The following is a 22209-nucleotide window of genomic DNA, read 5'->3' on the forward strand; positions in this document are numbered from 1 at the left end:
GCTAGAAAAGATGGTTTTAAGCCGACTGGAGTGGTTTTTAGAGACGGAGAAGCAATTCCCAGACTGCCTTTCGCAAAGGCAGGTGCACAATGGACGGGATCCTGGACATAATTACCTTTGTAGAACGCGCCGAGGGTCGGATTACGGTCGCAGTGTTCCTCGATATCCGAAGAGCGTATGACACGGTAATCCACAGCCATGTTGTCCATGAACTGTATGCTCGCGGGATCAAGGGTCGGACCCTACGTTGGGTTGCGGATTTTCTTCGAGGGCGGTCTGTATACATGAAGACAGAAGATGGAGACAGCGACAGATAAGACCTCCCGAGTGGAGTGCCACAAGGCAGCGTTCTCAGTCCGTTGCTTTTCAATGTGGGTATGGCGGACCTTCCACAGCACCTGCACAAAAATATACACATCAGTATGTACGCCGATGACATCTGCCTATGGACATCGGGCGTGCAGTTACCAGCGCTGCAACGGCGGCTTCAAGATGCCCTCGACTGTACGCTAGCATTCTTGACACAGAGGGGAATGGACATATCTCCCGAAAAGACTGTCTTCCTACCCTTCACACGGAAAAAGATGAACAACTTCCAATTGCAGCTCTCGACACAGCCAGTCCAACGGGTTTCACATCATCGCTTTCTGGGAGTTATAATCGACGCACAATTAACATGGGCCGCCCATACCAAGTATCTGAAGGGCAGAGCCGACACTCGGATTAACATACTACGGCATCTCACGGGGCCCCGGTGGGGAATGTCAACGTCGTCACTACTCACTGTGCACAGAGCCCTCATCCAGCAAATGGCAGCGTATCACCTTCCAGTTCTGAACAACATTTGCGCTACGTCGGAGAATATGCTGCAAGGCGTCTTAGCAAGGAATTTGAAGGTCTGCCTTGGGGTACCCAGCGCCACCTCTAACACACTGACCGTAGCAGAGGCCAAAGAACCTCCATTCGAGGCACTAAGGGTGCGTGAAACGGTTCGGCATTACCTTCACATGTGCACTCAGCATGATCACCATCCCCTGGTGCGGAAGCTGCTTCGCCGAAACTCTTCTTTCTTAAAAGCACTCTCTCCATATCGACGTACACTGCCAACAGCACGGCCGCAACAAACGGACCCACACCCTCCATGGATGATACAGACACCTCCTATCTGTACCACCGTACCCGGGATCAGCCAGGGAAAGTCAAGCCTCCCGCCTTTGACCATGAGACAGCACTGCCTCGAATTGATGGAAAGGCACAAACGTCGTGTAGCCATCTTCGCCGACGGGTCCACGACTTTATCCGGGTCTGCTTCCGCATTTGTAATACCAGAGCACAATAGGGAAGGCATAGCACGATTGTCTCACAGGACCTCATCGACGACAGCGGAGCTGGTAGCCGTACAGCTAGCCATGACTTACCTTGCCACGCTCGAGCTGCCTGCGCAATGGATACTGTACTGCGACTCCAAAGCCGGCCTTGAAGCTATCTCATCGTTCTTGGAAAAAGGCCGTACGGCGTCAACAGTACGAGACCTCCTGTTAGGGTATCGCAAGTGCGCAGACATCGGTCACGACGTCATTCTTCAGTGGATACCTGGCCATATTGGCATAAGTGGTAAAGAGAAGGCGGACGAAATGGCGAACATCTCACACCTGTCATCGACAGAATATCTTGTCACGTTTTCTAAGCAGGACATAAAATCTCTCCTAAAATCTATGACTGATGACATCCGCAGGACAAAATGGCACCAAGCCGACAGTGGTCCGTCACTGCTGCGCACGCTACACTGTAAACTTTTTCACACCTTTAAAGGTGTGCGCTATGCACATTCAACATGGTTGCGTAACATTGCATCTCCAGGATGATATTTTACAAAATTCGGAAAGCATTACTAAAGATCAAGTGTCAGTGCAAATCTTGCTTTCATAATGTCTTCGATATCGTAGGTACGAGCAAATGCATATATGCATCGCTACCGATAATCGAGCACGCGCAGGTGTCTACAATACTGTTGAACAATGTTGAGATGTTGGAAGACTGAATTTTTGGAGGACAGACAACGCTCGAGTAAAGAAAATTTGTGCGAAACCGTGCTCCTTTATGATGTTACCAAAATTACACCGAAAAAGGCGTACGCCATGCACGCTATTACACCTTTAAAGGTGTGAAAAGATTTAGAGTGTAGACCCGGAGCTGAATTTTACCATACCTTCAAAAACGCCCAGACACATAGAAACTCACCTGCATCGTCTACGCCTGAATGTGCCCTATGGTCGCCAGTTTCCTCATAAAGTGGGCAAGGTGGACTCGCCCAACTGTCTACTGTGCGGGACAGTGGAAAACACTGAACATATCATCATGCATTGTCCGAAACATGCTGCACAAAGAGGCATCTTGAGACAGACCCTTGGCAATCTCGACAGCAGGGACTTCAGCATAGCGAAAGTCTTAGGCGTATGGGACGCTAACCACAGGGACGCGGCCTTCAATGCTCTTGTCAATTTCATTGGGAAATCTCGACTAGAAACCCTATACTAGACGGTGCGTGGACATAACTATGATCCTTGATGTGAACGGCGCGCTCGGTCCTGCGTGGTCGCGGTCGAGACGCTCACCCCGGTGAACTTTTGCGGTGCGCTCGCACCTTCTGTGGTGCAATCGTACAGTTTCCTTTCTTTTTTCTTTTCCTTTCCTTTCTTTCTGCTTTGGGGTCTACCGTCTTTCTTTTTTCGGGGTAGCAGAATTCGCTTACGCGAATTCAACCTCCCCTTGTTATTTTACCAACCAACCAACGCGTCGTGTCAACCTGTCAACAACAACAATAAATGAAGGAGAAGTGATGATGGCATGGGATGTTTCCCCATGGTAGCCACCGGACCCTACACCGCTTCACAACGGTTAATATCAGAACCTGTCGAGCAGCATTAGGAGGTGGGGGAGGGGGGTGGGGGGTATATGTTTATTCACACAAAGGGAGATGTCAGCCAGGCAAGTACCGGCTTGCTACTCCTTAAAAAAAAGTTGTGGGGAAAAGCCGCGATGGCAACGATGTGCTGCGGGCGATGAGGCTTGCCGGCTGTGCTTCAGAGGGTGGTCATCATTTCGGTGGCCTTGAGGTACTCGAAGAGTGCCTTGGTAACATCCCGTTGCCCGGGGCGCGGGACAGGCCCAAGGAGTGTAGCGAGCGAGAGCAGATGGTGGCCCAAGGCTTGGACGCGTCGGGCGAGGGGGGCACGGGGCGCCGAGAACGTCGGGCACGTTAGCAGGAGGTGGGCTACGTCAGCGATGGCGGCGCAGGCATCGCAGTTTGCGTTGCCGCGTCGGCCCATCTTGTGCAGGAGTGACGGAGTGTAGGCGACGTTAAGGCGGAGGCGAAGAAGGAGGGTTTCCTCAGCCCTGGTAAGGTGTTGGGTGGGGTAAAGTTGCATCGCGGGGTCGATGGCTCGAAGAAAGGTGTTGCATCGAATAGCGTCTGCAATGAAGTGGCGGGTTTCAGAGGCAGACCATCGACGAATTTGAAGGAGGCAAGCTGATGCCGTGAGTGGTACACTCTTAAAAAAAGGGTGTACTTTAACTCCTTTCCTTGCCACATATATAACACACTTTTGGAGAGTACAATTAATCTCAAAAGGGTGTCTCCTCACTCCCTCAAGGGAGTAGCATAACCCCTTCTCCCCGCCGGAGAGTAATATTACTCTCCAGTAGGGAGAAAGGTGAAAGGGCCGGTCGAGTGCCCACAAAGGAGGGGCAAAGGACACAGTACAAGAAGGCTGGGGCACAACAAACCGCAGGCGGTCGACAGCGCCACCAAAGGCAGAGTCGGGGCAGTCACTTCCTATGAGTCGGAGATAGTGGAAGGGGTGCCGCGTTAGGATCCGCGTGTAGACTCGAAGGGTCTCCCTCTCACGCAGGATGTTTGCAGGTGGTCCACGTGCCTCCGCAAGGACTGAGTATATTTCGGTCGTCTTAGGCAAGTCCAGACACGCTCGGGGTAGCGGGCGAATGACCGCCCGGTAAACGCCATACCGACTGTCTTGCTCGGGGAGACACGTAGTCCCCTATCGGCCAGGTATAACACGATGGTGTTCAGGGCGTCTTGTAAGCAATGTTGAATGGCGTCACGCCGCATGGCAGAGGTTCATATGCAAATGTCGTCAGCGTAAATTGTAATGTTGGTATGCTCAGACAAGTGCGTCGGAAGTGAAGCCATGATGAGGTTGAATAGGAGCGCAGTTAACACACTGCATTGCGGTACGCCGCGATGGACTGGGAACGGGACTGTGTCACCTTGCGTGGTGCGCACAAATAGAGTCCGATCCGACAGGAAGTCGCGGATCCATGCCGTCATGCGGGCCCCGACACCAGACTCCTGCAGCGTTGCGACGACCGCGCTGTGGAGGACACTGTCATAGGCTTTCATGACGTCCAGGAAAACAGCGGCTGTGAGTTGGCCTTCAGACCCTGCTTCTTGAACGCTAGACACGGCCTCAACCATGTTGTCGATGGACGATCTTCCCTGCCGAAAGCCCGCCATGGCTTCGGGGAAGTACCTCGTGGTTTCAAAGTACCAGCTCAACCATGCGTGAATCATGTGCTCCATGATCTTCGCCACAAGCTAGTAAGGGCTATCGTCCGAAAGGAGTCTATGTCGTGAGGTGATTTTCCGGGTTTCAGGATGGGAACAACAACCGCCACCTTCCACTCCTGGGGCACAGCGCCAGCGCACCAAGACTCGTTGAGTAACCGTAAAAGCAGCTGTTGTCCACGCAGCGGGAGGTTGTGGAGAGCCTTGAGGTGACAAGGTCTGCCCCGGGGGATGTATGCATTGGTGAGCGACGCAAAGGCGATTCCAGTTCCATTAGGGAGAACGGTTGATCCAGAGAGGGCTGAGTTGGTGGGTCCGGAACAACCGGGATGTCACGGGCTGCCGCTGAGCCTGACGTAAGTCTGCCGCAGTACTCCTCTGCCAGCTGTAATTCGGAACTTCCTGTGGTCACGGAGAGTGATCGGAACGGGTCTCTCTGGGTAACAGGTTCGTCTAGTCCTCTGAGTACCATCCATATTCGGGACAGAGGTGTACGCGGAGATAGGGGGGAAGCAAAGTTCCCCCAGTGATATCTGGCCAATTTACAGATGTGTCAATGGACGGCTTTTTGTATCCGTCGCGCTTCCAGCATATGGGCCAAGAGATGCGTGCATTCAATGGATTAATTGGATTCAATGCCCTTTTAGGAGTTGACACATTACGTGCTTGCTGGCGCAACGCGCGTTTTTCAAGGCAGTTGGTTTCAACGGTCGTCGAACGCTGGCCGTGTAATAGGGGTATTAGTCACTTCGGTGTACTTTTGTGTGATCTGTTTCGGATTTCAGAACATTTTTAGATGTATTTAGACACAAGAATAGACACATGAAGATACGTAGTCATAGCTAAGAATAAATCAGATGGATTGCGTAAGTAACCATTACGTAAGTAACGAAGCAAAACTACCTGAACAAGTGCTAGAGGGAACAAAAAATGGTCATTGCGGAGGCGGCTCCTGGTTGTGCAGGCGATGCGGTTGTGGTGGAGCTCCTTGCCGTAATCGTCCACGCTCGAAAGTGCCACGGCAGTTGCCTTACATTGGGCTATCTCTGAAAAGTTTCACCGCTACTTGCAAGGACTACTTCGATGTTTCCACTGACAACTGGGGAGTTGTCCCGAGAGAAGTTGAGCTTGTAATAAATCTCTAAATTTTGGATGCTTCCTACGTCTTCCATTCTCAAGCATACTTTTGTGACTTCGACATTCTTCTTTTTTTTCGTCTAACGCAATATACGTAGATATACACTCTAAGAAAGAAAATGGCTAACTGTAGTTCTTCTCTGGAGGAGAGGCACTTCAAGGATATTAGCCCCTTATTCCTGGTGTAAATGCACGATTTTTTTCCCGAAGTTTAGGGACTGAGGAGTAAATTCGGTACCAGGGGACTAGAACGAGTGGTAAGTGGCAATATAGGGAGTGAAGCTGTTCTTACTCTCATATTTATTCCCCCTTTTTTAGAGTGCAGTTCTATGCAAATAAATGAGTCACACGTTATCACAGTGATATGAGTGACATATCACCGATATGAGTGATACAATTATGAGTCACACGAATTATCTCTATCGTTGTCTGTGCAAGACGACCGCTGACTGGTCGCTGTCGTTTTTCTCATTCCGGTATGTCCATTTGAAAATCGGGAGCGACAGTTCTTTGCATGTTCTTGCCCCAGAGACCATTCAGGGTTTGCCCGTCTTCTGCGGCACGCACTTAGCATCTTGCGGATGAACAACACATAGCGTATAGAAAGCTTTTATTATTTAAAAAAATACACGCTTGGTTCTGCATGTATTTCGTGTGAATTGCGCCATAGAAGGGCAGACATTTGTCCCAAGCCTTTTCGCATAGAAGGACTACTAATGCTTGCTGACCGGTTTAGGGATGGCGGTATAGCGTTACCTTGTAGAGCTATTATCTGTCAGTCCTATAGCGTCCGTTCATGACTCCTTCACCTCATGGAGTTTTGTCTACTAGTGGCATTCCCTGAACCTTCAAAATATAGACGCTTGACATCTCCGTGAAAGAGTCGGTACCAGGTTCAAGATGCTGTTTTCATGTTTCCCCGCCTCGTACAAGTTATGGACCACCCGCAAATTTTGGTGGAATTTTTTATGGAATTTTCAATACGGTCACAACGGCCTATGCGGATGCGCATGACCTTGAGGCGCCCAAGAGGGTTATCTCCCTCTTCACTAGATGGCGCATTATGAGGACGACAGAACAGTGCCGGCAACTTTAGAGAAATTTTCTAGATCTAGGAGATTTGAAGGCTCCCTGGGGAAAAACACAATTTCTTTCGAAATCTAGGGGATTTTTCTGCAGTCACACTTCATGATATACAGTTTTCCCTGGCTCAAGCAAAGGAAAAACGCCACCACAGAAGGACTTCGGCTGATTGCTGATTTCAGTCCGTACCGTAATTTTCCCAATCACCAACGGCAGGTACTTCAACACCGGCGCGCCCATGTGCTCGCCGGACAGGGAAACATGCCTTTGTTTTCCTTTCTGCTCACCGCCTCTCACCAAGTCGCCCTTGGCATCTCCTGCTTGCTTGTTATTGGAGAGAAACTATTATGAAATGTTGAGTGTACCATGAAATCACGAAGCAATTACAAGTCTCTCACGCATTTATTCGCATTCTCCGACTCGCTTGTCACCACAGGACAAGGTTGCGCTTGGGTCGCCTGTAGTTCAATGAGTATATGGGTCGCTGCCCGACGAACTCGCAGTCTTGGGAAATCTAGGGACATTTTTCGCCCAATCCGGGACAAAAATGCGAATGCAGGTTGGCAACACTGCAACAGAAGTGGGGACCAGCGAGGAGACCGCACGACCGGCGAGAGCTCGTTGGTCCCATTCTGGACCGGTTTCGGTCCATTGCGCTCCACACGTGGCTCGCGCCGAGCGTGATTCGCTGGAGAGCCGCTAGGTTGCGACGTGTATGTGAAAAACGTCCAGTAACAAATTAACTCAGTTCAGGGTGCCCCAAATAGTTGCAGCAGCGTACTTTAGAGTGCCTCTAAATCCTGTGCCTTCGAAATCAATTTATGACATTGCAATCTACGGACGTTTCTCACACTGTACTTTCCCGAAATATTCTTTCTCCGTGCGACGCGAAAGTTATGACGCAGACTTGTACAGTAACTTGAGTAGAGTATTTAAGTTACATATCTTGAATACTCTTGCGAGTAAGGTACTATAGGTGTATAACACGCATGTTAAGCTAAAAAAAAGTTAAAAAAAAACCCACCGTGCGTGTTATCTATGAGCACGTGGTGTACATCGATGCATTTCCGCATAGGACAGCCAGTGACCATGCACGCAGGGTGATGACACCGGCGTTCCCGAGGGCATACAGCTGACCTCAATCCTTGAAATCTGACTGACTGATTGTACACTAATGAGGCTACGTTCCGACAAAACGTGACGTAGATCATGAACAATAGGGTGTCATGGTACCTAGAGCTTTGTTTGGGGTATTGCTGCGAGTCGGTGCTGACCGCTGCTGGAGACGATGCCAAAGGGTGTATTGTGTATTTTCTGCTTCGATTATTAAGTTTGTAATTGTCAGCACTAATGCCGCATATCGACGCCGTATGCGGCGACACGAGCTATCTGTAAGGTGCGTGTTATACAGGGTGTTTCATTTTATCTGATACAAATTTTCATAAAAAGGGGAGTTGCCTTAGAACGCTTTTACTTTTGTCATTATATTAGTCGACGGGGCTGCTACTAGGAACCCGTATTTTTTTCTCAATCAAGGCACTAATTAACAGATATATTTTGATCAACTTATTAATTATTGACTTTACGGAGCACATTGCAATTGCGATGTTAAAGCGTGATCTCCACATGATGCGCTCAAACAACTGATGAAGCACAAAAGTAATCACAGCGCAGACCTGAGTATTTTACATCCGTCGTCTGCTGTGAACAGCATGTAATCGGCAAAGGAGTGATAGTGACGTTGATATCTCGGCCCTCACTTAACGCCACAGAAAGACGTCACACGCAATTCTGGAAAACCGTTTTCGCGGTATCTTTCACGATCCTTCTTTTCTTATTTTATTTTTTGCTTGCAAGGAGCTTCGTACATCACCGCTACATATCAGCGCTTGCCATACCGCGGAAGGTTAGAGCTGTGCCCAGCAGAATGAGAGGAGTGATACGGCGAGCGGCTCCGAACACATGAAAGAGGAAAATAAAGCAAAAATTAAATACAAAACAAAGATAGTGAAACATACCGCGATAAGGGTTCCCTACGTTGTGTATGACGTTCTTCTGTGACGTTAAGTGAGGGTAGAAATATCAACGTCGCTGACGCTCTTTTGCTGACCATTTGTGGTTTGCAGTAAATGACAACGGTCAAACACTTAGGTCCGTAGCGCGCTCTGTGATTACATTTGTGCTTCATCAGTGCCTCGGGCACATCATGTGGACATCAGGCTTTAATATGCAATGTGCTCCCTGAAGTCAATAATTAAAAAGAAAGTAGTATGTAGTGGTTGAGAAACTACAGGGGTGAGAGTTAGAAACCTGGACCCCTGACCCCTGCCCTGAGCCCTGCACGTATTTTCCCCGCGCGACGCGTGTGCGGAGGGTTGTCCACGTGCTTATCGGCGGGGGACGGCTGCGCGTGCGCTCATCGTAGCGTATTTTTCAGCCTGGGCAGACTTCTTTGGCTATACGTGAGCCGACTTCACATATTTTTTCCGATACAACAGGTGAGCAGTTTACATGCAGAGACATGCAAAGGATAGCCATACACAAAAGTACAAGTGAAAATATAGTTATTAAAATCAATAGTGCAAGGAATTATGCTGTGACTCTGTGTGAATGGGAAACACCCAGAAGCCTGAAGCAGAAGGAACACAATACAGGTAACAAAGAATATACTTATTAAAGGTATGATAGAATAGCATTGAATAGGTATCACACATCAAACACAATATTTTTATTAACTGTAATCACACACGTTTTCAATGAATCAGAAGGGATAGCACATTTAATCAAAGAGGATTTATTATAAAAAGCCTGAGACGTGAGAACCTGATAGATGTAAGTAATTTCGAGCACAATATGGAAGCTAAGTTTAATATTCCAACATGACATAAATCTAACTAATCAATTTCGATTGAAGTGAATAGCGCAGACATAAGGAAATAATTCGAATCAACACATAACATTAATATAGAGCCAATCATCCAACATGTAGGGAAATAATAGCTACACCATATCAAAACGAGAAACGATCACCACATTTAATCAAAGAAGATATGATTATAATCAATATGATTATAAACAAAATTATAAGTTGTGTTATAAAATGTCTAATATTCCTATACGTGAGAACCATCAGTGCAATAGCGGGAAGTTCTGATAGTTGTATGTAATTAACTGTGAACAGCAGAGACCCTGGAAGACTATGGGACACGAACACAAGAGGAAATAAAATCTATACCACTACATTGGTTAATCAAAACAACATAGTAATCTATCATTCAGAAAATCAGAAGAAAAATCAAAATCAGCAAATAGACATGTTAAAAATGAACTTCACCACATAGCACGCTCCTAGCCAACAACCAGATCTAATGATATCTGCACTGATTTGTTGAAGACGGGTGCCAATAGATGTATGGAAGACCACGGAACACGAACGACAAGAGGAAATAAAATCCATACCACTACAAAGAAGTTTTTCTGAATCAAAACAACATAGTAATCTATCATTCAGAAAATCAGAAGAAAAAATCAAACTCATCAGAAAATAGACATGTTAAAAATGAACTTCACCACATAGCACGCTCCTAGCCAACAACCAGAACAAAGAACGACACGAACACAAGAGGAAATAAAATCTATACCACTACAAAGAAGATAGTATTCCTAATCAAAACAATAGAGTAGTCGATCATTCAGAGAATCAGAAGAGAAAATCAAACTCATCAGAAAGTAGACACGTTAAAAATGAACTTCACCACATAGCACGCTCCTAGCCAACAACCAGATATAATGATATCTGCCCTGATTTGTTGAAGACAGGTGCCGATAGATGTATGGAAGACCACGGAACACGAACGACAAGAACACAATAGGAAATAAAATCTATACCACTACAAAGAAGATATTCTTAATCAATACGATTACAATCAAATTACAAGTTGTATTATAAAAAGTCTAATATTCCTATAAGTGAGAACCATCATTGCAATAGCGTGAATATCTGTCGTAACATTTCGAGCGCAATAGGGAATCTCAATTTCATATTCCAACATTACTCAACTTTTAATTTCTTATTAAGTGAAGAGCATAGACGTAAGGAAATAACGAGAAACAACACAATCAACAGCTACAATTAATAGAGAGCCAAACCTGAGCACCATCCAACACATAGAGAAATAATAGCTAATCAATCTATCAAAGGCGAAATAGCACAGACTTAACGCTATAGCACAGACTTAATGCTGAAGAACAGAGGAACACGCGGCGACACGTAAACAACAACAGAGGAAAATAATCTATCATTGAACCATCATAAAATCGACCAATATACAATTTTCATTCTAACAAACACTACGAAGCTTGATGGAGGTATCCAAGACGTAGGAAATATGCACTGTTTTCACTCTTTTCCTCAAAGCCAGGAGACTTTATGTCTCTATCTATGTGACCATAGCACCGCGCATGCTTTATCACTTTCACACACATTTATTGGGCTACACACTCATTTATTGGGTTAGAGGCATATTACTTCTCCAGCAAACGGGGCGCTCTAGAGGTCAGATAAGAGAGTTCAAAGCCGATATATTTTATTGTGCAGCGCAAATAGATGCAGATATCACTTGCGGGGATCACTATCTTTTCGCATCCTTTCCCTGAAACGGAAATCTTTCGTCAATGTGGTTGACAAGTCTACTAAGTTTGTAGAGATGCGATATTGTTATTGAACATGTAGAGAAAGTCCAGATTATTAATTGGTAGCAACGATACTCAATCAAAAACGAGAAACAAATTTAATTACATCAGTTCTTGTAATATCTTGCAACAGAAATTTCTAATGAAGCACACAGAAATATCAAATGTGAAATGCAACTCAGAGTTATGAGGCATTCAGATCTTAGAGGTACTTACTTATGTCAATCGAGTGAACAATTGAAACAAATACAAGACAATAATTATTTAGGGCAGTAAGTGCACAACTCATAGAATATCAGTCGAGTGAATACTTGAAACAAAATCAAAACAATAATTCTCACGACAGGTGGAGATTATAGCAGTCTAAACCAGATAACAAAATTTTAATCAATAAAATAAACATAGATATGCATTCAATTAAGTGTAGACGTGCACTTGAAAACAGAAGAGACAGTTGCTCTACATTGAAAAGATGGACAGATTTTGTACTCGATACCATAAGTCATGGGAAGATGTGATAAAAAAACTGCTTCGAAAAGGAGGAGCCGCGAAATGATTTCATTATCGCTGCATTTCAATACGTCCTAGACATGGTTGTATTCCGAGATATGGTACAAACTGCAGAACTGAAGGTGCAATAATTTATATGCGGAATCTACAATACTTATAAAAATATCTCCACATCAACGTCAGAAGGGCCCCTGGAATTGCAGGCGGAGTTTTTGAGGTTTGCTAACGAAGAATTGAAATACACTAGACCAGATGTAATTGTAATCATTGCAATGGGCATTGCGTCCATCAAGAAAGCAGTCGAATCAAATTATCATATACAAGCGGTCTATATCGCACAATTCATTATGGGTTTGTTGAAATTACACATATCTGAGATGGGAAGTACATAAAATCTTATCACGTGATATATTCCACTACCACGGCAACGCAATTATTTTATACTACCAGTCTCTGCAAAGATGTCGAATGAGCAGAAGTTCAATATTGTCGTGCAAGGTCTGATGTATTATCACCTGTTGAAACTCAACAAACACATCAATTGCGGTGGACCACCTGACGATTTTCATCTAATACTCTCTTGTACGCCATTCAAGAATCTTCATACATAGAAAGGAAACATCAATAAGAGACTGTGCAAGTTCATCGCGACAAAGTGCAAGTTGTTGAAGCAATACAAACACGGCGAGAACATAGCGCCTGCGTTAATCAACGCTGGATTCAACAGCCCAATAATCAGAATAAACTATTTAATGTCTTCGGAATTCATCAATGAAGACAACAAACGAAAACTTCAGAGTTTGAAATAGAACTGTAATTTATCGAAATAAACAAGTGTATAACTGAAACAATAAATGTAATCTTTGTCATCATTATAATGAATTCTGCGCATCACAATGAAAAACACCTTGCATTTAGCATGGCTAGACTGAGAACAGTGATCGCTAAGGAAACGAATATTCCACAATTTTTGTAAGAATTCTCATATGGAACGAGACCTGACCACCAAATAGGGATAAAATGGTTAAAAAGCAAGCGAGCTGGTGGCTAAGATCAATGACGAAAAACCCGAGACTGGGAAAAAGACGATGCAAGCTTTGTTCCGTTTGTCCCCTCTGTGTTATCTGGTTTGAGACTTTGTGTTGTGTCGTCTGTTTTTCGTCTTTTTCCCAGTCTCGGGTTTTTCGTCATGCACCAAATAGGTTTTACTCGACTACACTCTGTACAAGTTCAACACCCGAAGGATAGAATTGCTGGAGAAGGATCGGTCATTGAAATTTAGAGACATGATACATCAGTCTATGATTACAAAAAGGATCACTAGCGTATATGTGAAAACTTATCATATTTCATGAATTAGATTCCACAGGGCATGTATATTTCTCAATCAGTTGCACTAGCCCAGACGTAGTAAAAGAAGAAGAAAAGGAGTCTTTGACAAGCAACCCGATTGGAGTGCGGAACAAATAAATATTTTTGTCATCACAGTTGTCCGTTTGTGTGACTGGATAGGAAGAATGAGCCGTCCAAGATATGGCAAAACGGGAAATAAGGCAAGATAACTGATTGCGGCGGGATAACTCAAAGCGTTCGCGACACAGTGTCATCGACTTGTACAATCGCATTCGGGTTCAGTGCCTGGGAGATAATACGAAGCCTTCCCGAAATGCGAATCTATTATCAGATGCCACAATGCAAACAAAAGATTTTACGAGCATGACGTGCAGGCCAAGTCTACATTTCTAATCACGTAGTCTTCGTAACACACGGCACACAAACGTATATGAAGTAATTTCCAAGTGGTAATCAGATTTTGGGAGAAGCGTATCACACAACCGCCATCAGAAGTGCTTAACCAATATACAATGAAGATGAGCGTTATGCATAAACACAATGGAAGATATGTTATATTACTTATAATAACCAGATCCAGCGCAAGTCACACATAAACGTAGATCCAATTCACAAAATATACTCGAGATTTCCCGTAGCCATACAGAAAAACTATCACATTATTTTAGTGTCATAGCATCCGGGCACTACAAATGGAAAGGCCATACTTTAATTTTATAAGTCTTTAGCTCATAACGTTGTAAAACGCAAATTCCACACTAAAGATCATCTTCTTCTTTAAATTTTCAAAGTCAAAACTGCACGCTATTTATTGCATTTTTCTAAAGATATAGATTAAAAAGTTGTGCATATACTCAAACATACTATACAAGATATTTTGATTGTGGATTAAATGCTAAAATTTATCGATTCACATTCAGGAGAGGTGGTGACTACCACACATCAGTAAGAGTTTAATTAAAATTTGAACAGGTGTTGCGATTTATGATCAGTGTTGTAGAATGTGTAATTTCACAATACGCAAGCTTTAGTTCGCTCACTTTGACGAGCACTCTTTCACGATGTCAGGGAAGTTAATCGAATGGATTGATATTTTCTGTATACACTATAACATAATGCAAATTCTTTATGTCGTGGATATTAAAAGTTAGGAATATTTTCTGAACGAAATTTACTTAAAACTCGAAGAAAGGGTCACCCGCGCAGGCGCTATGTTGTCGCCGTGTTTGTATTGCTTCAACAACTTGCACTTTGTCGCGATGAACTTGCACAGTCTCTTATTGATGTTTCCTTTCTTTGTATGAAGATTCTTGAATGGCGTACAAGAGAGTATTAGATGAAAATCGTCCGGTGGTCCACCGCAATTGATATGTTTGTTGAGTTTCAACAGGCGATAATACATCAGACCTTGCACGACAATATTGAACTTCTGCTCATTCGACATCTTTGCAGCGACTGGTAGTATAAAATAATTGCGTTGCCGTGGTAGTGGAATATATCAAGTGATAAGATTTTATGTACTTCCCATCTCAGATATTTGTAATTTCAACAAATCCGTAATGAATCGTGCGATATAGACCGCTTGTATATGATAATTTGATCCGACTGCTTTCTTGATGAACGCAATGCCCATTGCAATGATTACAATTACATCTGGTCTAGTGTATTTCAATTCTTCGTTAGCAAACCTCAAAAACTCCGCCTGCAATCCCAGGGGCCCTTCCGACCTTGATGTGGAGATATTTTTATAAGTATTGTAGATTCCGCATATAAATTATTGCAGATTCAGTTCTGTAGTTTGTACCATATCTCGGAATACAACCATATCTAGGACGTATTGAAATGCAGCGATAATGAAATCATCTCGCGGCTCCTCCTTTTCGAAGCAGTTTTTTTATCACATCGTCCCATGACTTATGGTATCGAGTACAAAATCTGTCCATCTTTTCAATGTAGAGCAACTGTCTCTTCTGTTTTCAAGTGCACGTCTACACTTAATTAAAAGCATATCTATGTTTATTTTATTGATTAAAATTTTATTATCTGGTTTAGAATGCTATAATCTCCACCTGTCGTGAGAATTATTGTTTTGATTTTGTTTCAAGTATTCACTCGACTGATATGCTATGAGTTGTGAACTTACTGCCCGAAATAATTATTGTCTTGTATTTGTTTCAATTGTTCACTCGATTGACATAAGTAAGTACCTCTAAGATAGGAATGCCTCATAACTCTGTGTTGCATTTCACATTTGATATTTCTGTGTGCTTCATTAGAAATTTGTGTTGCAAGATATTACAAAAATTGATGCAATTAAATTTGTTTCTCGTTTTTGATTGAGTATCGTTGCTACCAATTAATAATTTGGACTTTCTCTACATGTTCAATAACAATATCGCATCTCTACAAACTTAGTCGACTTGTCAACCACATTGACGAAAGATTTCCGTTTCAGAGAAAGGATGCAAAAAGGTAGTGACCCCCGCGAGTGATATCGACATCTATTTGCGCTGCACAATAAAATATATCGCCTTTGAACTCTCTTATCTGACCTCTAGAGCGCCCCGTTTGCTGGACGAAGTAATATAGCCTCTAACCCTTTGAGTGATAAAGCATGCGCGGTGCTATGGTCACATAGATAGAGACGTAAAGTCTCCTGGCTTTGAGGAAAAGAGTGAAAACAGTGCATATTTCCTACGTCTTGGATACCTCCATCAAGCTTCGTAGTGTTTGTTAGAATGAAGATCGTGTATTGGTCGATTTTATGATGGTTCAATGATAGATTATTTTCCTCTGTAGCGTTAAGTCTGTGCTATTTCGCCTTTGATAGATTGATTAGCTATTATTTCTCTATGTGTTGGATGGTGCTCAGGTTTGGCTCTCTATTAATTGTAGCTGTTGATTGTGTTGTTTCTCGTTACTTCCTTACGTCTATGCTGTTCACTTAATAAGAAATTAAAAGTTGAGTAATGTTGGAATATGAAATTGAAATTCCCTATTGCGCTCGAAATGTTATGACAGATATTCACGCTATTGCAATGATGGTTCTCACTTATAGGAATATTAGACTTTTTATAATACTACTTGTAATTTGATTGTAATCGTATTGATTAAGAATATCTTCTTTGTAGTGGTATAGATTTTATTTCCTATTGTGTTCTTGTCGTTCGTGTCCCGTGGTCTTCCATACATCTATTGGCACTCGTCTTCAACAAATCAGGACAGATATCATTAGTTCTGTTTGTTGGCTAGGAGCGTGCTATGTGGTGAAGTTCATTTTTAACATGTCTATTTTCTGATGAGTTTGATTTGTTCTTCTGATTTTCTGTATGATAGATTACTATGTTGTTTTGATTAAGAAAAACTTCTTTGTGGTGGTATATATTTTATTTCCTCTTGTCATTCGTGTTCCGTGGTCTTCCATACATCTATTGGCACCCGTCTTCAACAAATCAGGGCAGATATCATTAGGTCTGTTTGTTGGCTAGGAGCGTGCTATGTGGTGAAGTTCATTTTTAACATGTCTATTTTCTGATGAGTTTGATTTGTTCTTCTGATTTTCTGTATGATAGATTACTATGTTGTTTTGATTAAGAAAAACTTCTTTGTGGTGGTATATATTTTATTTCCTCTTGTCATTCGTGTTCCGTGGTCTTCCATACATCTATTGGCACCCGTCTTCAACAAATCAGGGCAGATATCATTAGGTCTGTTTGTTGGCTAGGAGCGTGCTATGTGGTGAAGTTCATTTTTAACATGTCTATTTTCTGATGAGTTTGATTTGTTCTTCTGATTTTCTGTATGATAGATTACTATGTTGTTTTGATTAAGAAAAACTTCTTTGTAGTGGTATATATTTTATTTCCTCTTGTCGTTCGTGTTCCGTGGTCTTCCATACATCTATTGGCACCCGTCTTCAACAAATCAGGGCAGATATCATTAGGTCTGGTTGTTGGCTAGGAGCGTGCTATGTGGTGAAGTTCATTTTTAACATGTCTATTTTCTGATTTTAATTTTTTCTGATTTTCTGAATGTTAGATTACTATGTTGTTTTGATTAATCAATGTAGTGGTATAGATTTTATTTCCTCTTGTGTTCGTGTCCCATAGTCTTCCGGGGTCTCTGCTGTTCACAGTTAATTACATACAACTATCAGGACTTCCCGCTATTGCACTGATGGTTCTCACGTATAGGAATATTAGACTTTTTATAACACAACTTATAATTTTGTTTATAATCATATTGATTAAGAATATCTTCTTTGATTAAATGTGGTGATCGTTTCTCGTTTTGATATGGTGTAGCTATTATTTCCCTACATGTTGGATGATTGGTTCTATATTAATGTTATGTGTTGATCCGAATTATTTCCTTATGTCTGCGCTATTCACTTCAATCGAAATTGATTAGTTAAATTTGTGTCATGTTGGAATATTAAACATAGCTTCCATATTGTGCTCGAAATTACTTACATCTATCAGGTTCTCACGTCTCAGGCTATTTATAATAAATCCTCTTTGATTAAATGTGCTATCCCTTCTGATTCATTGAAAACTTGTGTGATTACAGTTAATAAACAATATTGTGTTTGATGTGTGATACCTATTCAATGCTATTACCTTTAATAAGTATATTCTTTGTTACGTGTATTGTGTTCCTTCTGTTCAGGTTTCTGGGTATTTCCCATTCACACAGAGTGACAGCATAATTCCTTGCACTATTGATTTTAATAAATATATTTTCACTTGTACTTTTGTGTATGGCTATCCTTTGCATGTCTCTGCATGTAAACTGCTCACCTGTTGTATCGGAAAAAATATGTGAAGTCGGCCCATGTATGGCCAAAGAAGTCTGCCCAGGCTGAAAAATACGCTATGATGAGCGCACGCGCAGCCCTCCCCCGCCGATAAGCACGTGGACAACCCTCCGCACACGCGTCGCGCGGGGAAAACTACGCGCAGGGCTCAGGGCAGCGGTCAGGGGTCCAGGTTTCTAACTCTCACCCCTGTAGTTTCTCAACCCCCCTACATACTACTAAAGTAGATTAACATTTCTCAGTTAATTAGTCCCCTAATTGAAAAAAAAAACGTTTCCTTGTAGCAGCCCCGTCGACTAATTCCATGACAAAAGTAAAAGCGTCCTACGGCAGCTCCCCTTCGTACGAAAATTTTTGCACATAAAAAGAAACACCTTGCATATGAGCGCGTGTTATACACAGAAGTATTTTCTTCGACGGCGAAAATGAATGGGTGCGTGTTATACATGAATGTGTGTTGTACACCGAAAATTACGATAATTGGAGTTACGTTTCTTAAATACTTCTGCGAATTATTTGGTATCTTGCAAATACTTTCAAAGGTCAGAATTTAGTAATCTAACTTAAATACTTGCTTCAATAACTTCTACCCATATTCCAAGTTACTTTGAAGGTACTTCTCTGTGCGTGGCACGGCGGTCAAGCGAAATATTATTTTGTCTCGGCTAATGCGCCTTGTGCTGCACATATGCTTTGGCTTCTGAGATAGTCGGGACATCCACGGTCCCTCCTGGGAAGGGGCGGTCTGAAGCGCCTCCGGCTTGGGAGCCTCCATGAAGCGAGGCGTTACTTGAAGGGTATACGAGTAAACTATTGTGACCCCTATCAGGTAGTATAGAAGAATGTAAGTGAGTAAGATAGAAGGCAACAAGAAGAAATTAAGGCAGTATAGAAACAAAACAGTGCCGGAAGCCGTAGCGACAAAGGACACGTAAAATATTAATAACTCTTTAAACCCGAATCCCATAACAAGCGACGCGCTGCAGATACACGCGAGAAGCGACAAAATCGACGTCACTACCGCCACACGAGCGTCAAAGAAGCTTTGTCGCCGGCTGAATATTTCTGCATCTACTCCCCACACTCTAAAAAATAAAACTCCTTTTTAGGTGTAATTGGGCTGTATCAGTTGCTCTACTCCACTATTACACCCCCAAGGAAAAGAATACACCATATTTTGGGTGTGAATTGGTGTAATTGGTATATGTCCCCTTCTGGAGGGTGTAATTTCGGGAATTGGTGTGGAAAAGGTGTAGTGGCCATCAAGGTTTTAATGCTTCGCTACCGCAGGTCTGGCAACAGTGTGCAGTTTACTGTGTGTTCTGCAGCTATGGCTGTTGGAGAAAGTTGTCGTTGCTTTCGTGTTGTTTGGGACAGGTCGTTTGTTGAACTACAGGTCATTCCACCATACGAGTTTAGCATGGCACTGCAAGGATTACGGTTCCGTGTCTCGAACGGAGGCAAGCAGCAGCTGCGCTGTGGCCATCGGATTGCGTAACTTCTCCGAGCGGCTCGCTGCGTCGTGTTGTTTCGTGAGTGGTGTCGTTTTTTCTTCTTCTTGTATTGTTGATTGAGGTGCCTTTGAAGGGGGTATTATCAGAGTCTGTTTGAACTTTAAGGGGAACGTACGGTTTAGATCAGAGAAGTGTGTGCGTGGCGTTGTAACGGCCACACGTGGCCGTTACAACGCGACGCGCACACTTCTCAAACTCACTTCACACAAAGCACACTTCTCAGGCAAACTCAAGAGGTACGTAACAAACGGGGTTTGTGCAATTCGTGGCAGAAACAAAAGCGGATTGCAAGATTCAGCGAAGTCTCGGTAGCGGGATTCGAACCCACACCTCTCTAGTCAGATGTGCTCAATGAATGGCTTTGCGTGTCTTCTGAACAAGGCCCTCGCAAGTTAGAGGCGCGATCCCGGCATGGTGTAATTGGTAGTACACCTGACCGGAAATCAGAGAAGCCTGGGTTCGAGTCCCGTTACCGGCGCTTCGCTGACTCTTTGCCAATTGCCTTATACTTTCTATATTGACGTGTTTGCGTGTTGACGAGGCATGTGTTTGTGTAGTCTTAATTCTTCTCTAGCCTCATCCACCTGCGTTACTATCGTGTAATTTGTGGTTCGCGCTGAGTTTGATGAAAACATTTCGGAGTTCAGATTCAGTTTCTTCATACACAGGCATGGCTTCTCTTGGCCTCATTGTTATATACCTTCATCTTGGTCGCTCTGTTGGGGGACACTATTATCTTCTTTTGCATTACGCCATGACTGTGCAATCTTATTGTAGTGCATGCAATGTATTATAGGTCATCGAAATAAATAATGTGCCTGTTATTTTGACTGTCATGTTGCTGTTTAGGTCTGCATAACACCCTTACTGAAGGGTGTTGTCCTGCCTGGGGGTGTAGGCATACACCAAAAGGGGAGTCAGGGTACCGCTGGATTACACCAAAGGAGGTGTTCAGAGTACACCCTATCTGAGGGGTGTAACCTTGCCAGAGGGTGTATATACACACCAAAAAGAGAGTCAGTTGCACTCTTAATTTTTTACTCCCTTTTAGGTGTAATCCGGTGGTGTCATAACTCACCCCCTAAAGGGTGTATGGGAACACCTCTAGGAGAGGTTACACCCTCCAGAAAAAGGGCGTTTTCTGTTCGACCAAAAACCCTTTTGGGTGTAATCCAGAAGTGTCATAACTCACCCCCTTAAGGGTGTACGTGAACACCCTGCGCAGGATTACACCCTCCAAAAAAAGGGTGTTTGCGCATGTAAGCAGCACGAAATGTCAGTTTTCTGAGCTGCCAGCAGCTGGAAACTGTAAATCCGTGTGACAGTACGAAGAGCGAAATGTTGTAGAATTACACTCCCCAATTTCAATTGCAAATTTCAGACAAGTACGCCGCAAGCAGTACAATGTACACTCTAAACCCAGTGACGGATAGGTGCCGCCTGATCAACTGGCACATTTCTCAAAAGATATGCCAGATGACTTCAAGAGGACCCCGGTGCCTGCGAAAGCTGCAGGTGCTCTGTGCCCCCTGAAACAACTGGTACGACATCCCTGCTGACGCCAGGAGCCACAGTGTACCTTACGTGTTAAGGGAATACTTGTACCCATTAATACGCGAGATACATTATGCCTCTCGGGATCCCTAAGAGAAAAATGACCTCCACGCTGCGCGAAAAAGAAAAAGAAAAAAGAGAATGCACCAAGGACATCCAGATTGAAACACCAAATTTTATTGGCGTGCACATACCATTAAATTGAATCCCGGACATCATCGTTGGCCGAATGGAAAGCATACACGGTTCACTAATCCTAACGCACAGGCGGCAAGCCTCACCGCCCGCAGCACATCGTTCCCACCGCGGCTTCTCCCGCACCTGTTTTTTCCTCTTTCTCTTTCTTTTTTTTTAAGGAGTAGCAAGCCGGCACTTGCCTGGCTGACATCTCCTTTGTGTGAATAAACATATACCCCCCCCCTAACGCACACATATGGAGCACACGTTGCATGGACAGACAACCCCTCCGATGCACCGGGCAGTCCTCCAAACATCGAACACACAATCCTCGGAACTTCGAACAGTCTGGCACTGCATAGCTCAACCAAGATCATCCTTAGTGACGACCACGACAGTTCCTCGAACGAAATGGCCGATGAACAATTGTCCAAGCTAGTGGCACCATACACGCTTCGATGTCAGAAGCAGTTGCAGTTTTGCACGCGTATATGTGACCGTTGAGACAGGAAACTACCTGTAAAGAAACCGAAGTGAATATCACGCTGGTATTGTTCAAACGTGAATGCTAGAATAATACAGCATTTTGTGACTCGCGTCCTTGGAGTTGATACAGTCCCACGTGCACCTATAACGAAAAGATATAATTAGCCTCGCCTGCAATGTACATCGTCGCTTCACCGATGTAGCCGATCCTCTCCTGCCGCCATTTGCAATGCGTCCACCGTCTGCAACAGAATGTACTGCGATGGTTAAACACATGTAAAACGCAGGCGTCGTACGTTGCA

The 22209-nt window shown here is 43.7% G+C and overlaps 1 protein-coding gene across 1 annotated transcript; it reads left to right on the plus strand.

Annotated features, from left to right (window-relative positions):
• Nucleotides 1-377: 377 nt before the first annotated feature.
• Nucleotides 378-1865, plus strand: LOC135384559 (uncharacterized). Its single transcript, XM_064613755.1, has 2 exons — nucleotides 378-1614; nucleotides 1861-1865. The coding sequence occupies exons 1-2, from the start codon at nucleotides 378-380 to the stop codon at nucleotides 1863-1865; spliced, it is 1242 nt and encodes a 413-aa protein (XP_064469825.1).
• Nucleotides 1866-22209: the final 20344 nt, after the last annotated feature.

Source organism: Ornithodoros turicata, chromosome 2 (genome assembly GCF_037126465.1).
Source record: "Ornithodoros turicata isolate Travis chromosome 2, ASM3712646v1, whole genome shotgun sequence".
Lineage (NCBI taxonomy): Eukaryota > Metazoa > Arthropoda > Arachnida > Ixodida > Argasidae > Ornithodoros > Ornithodoros turicata.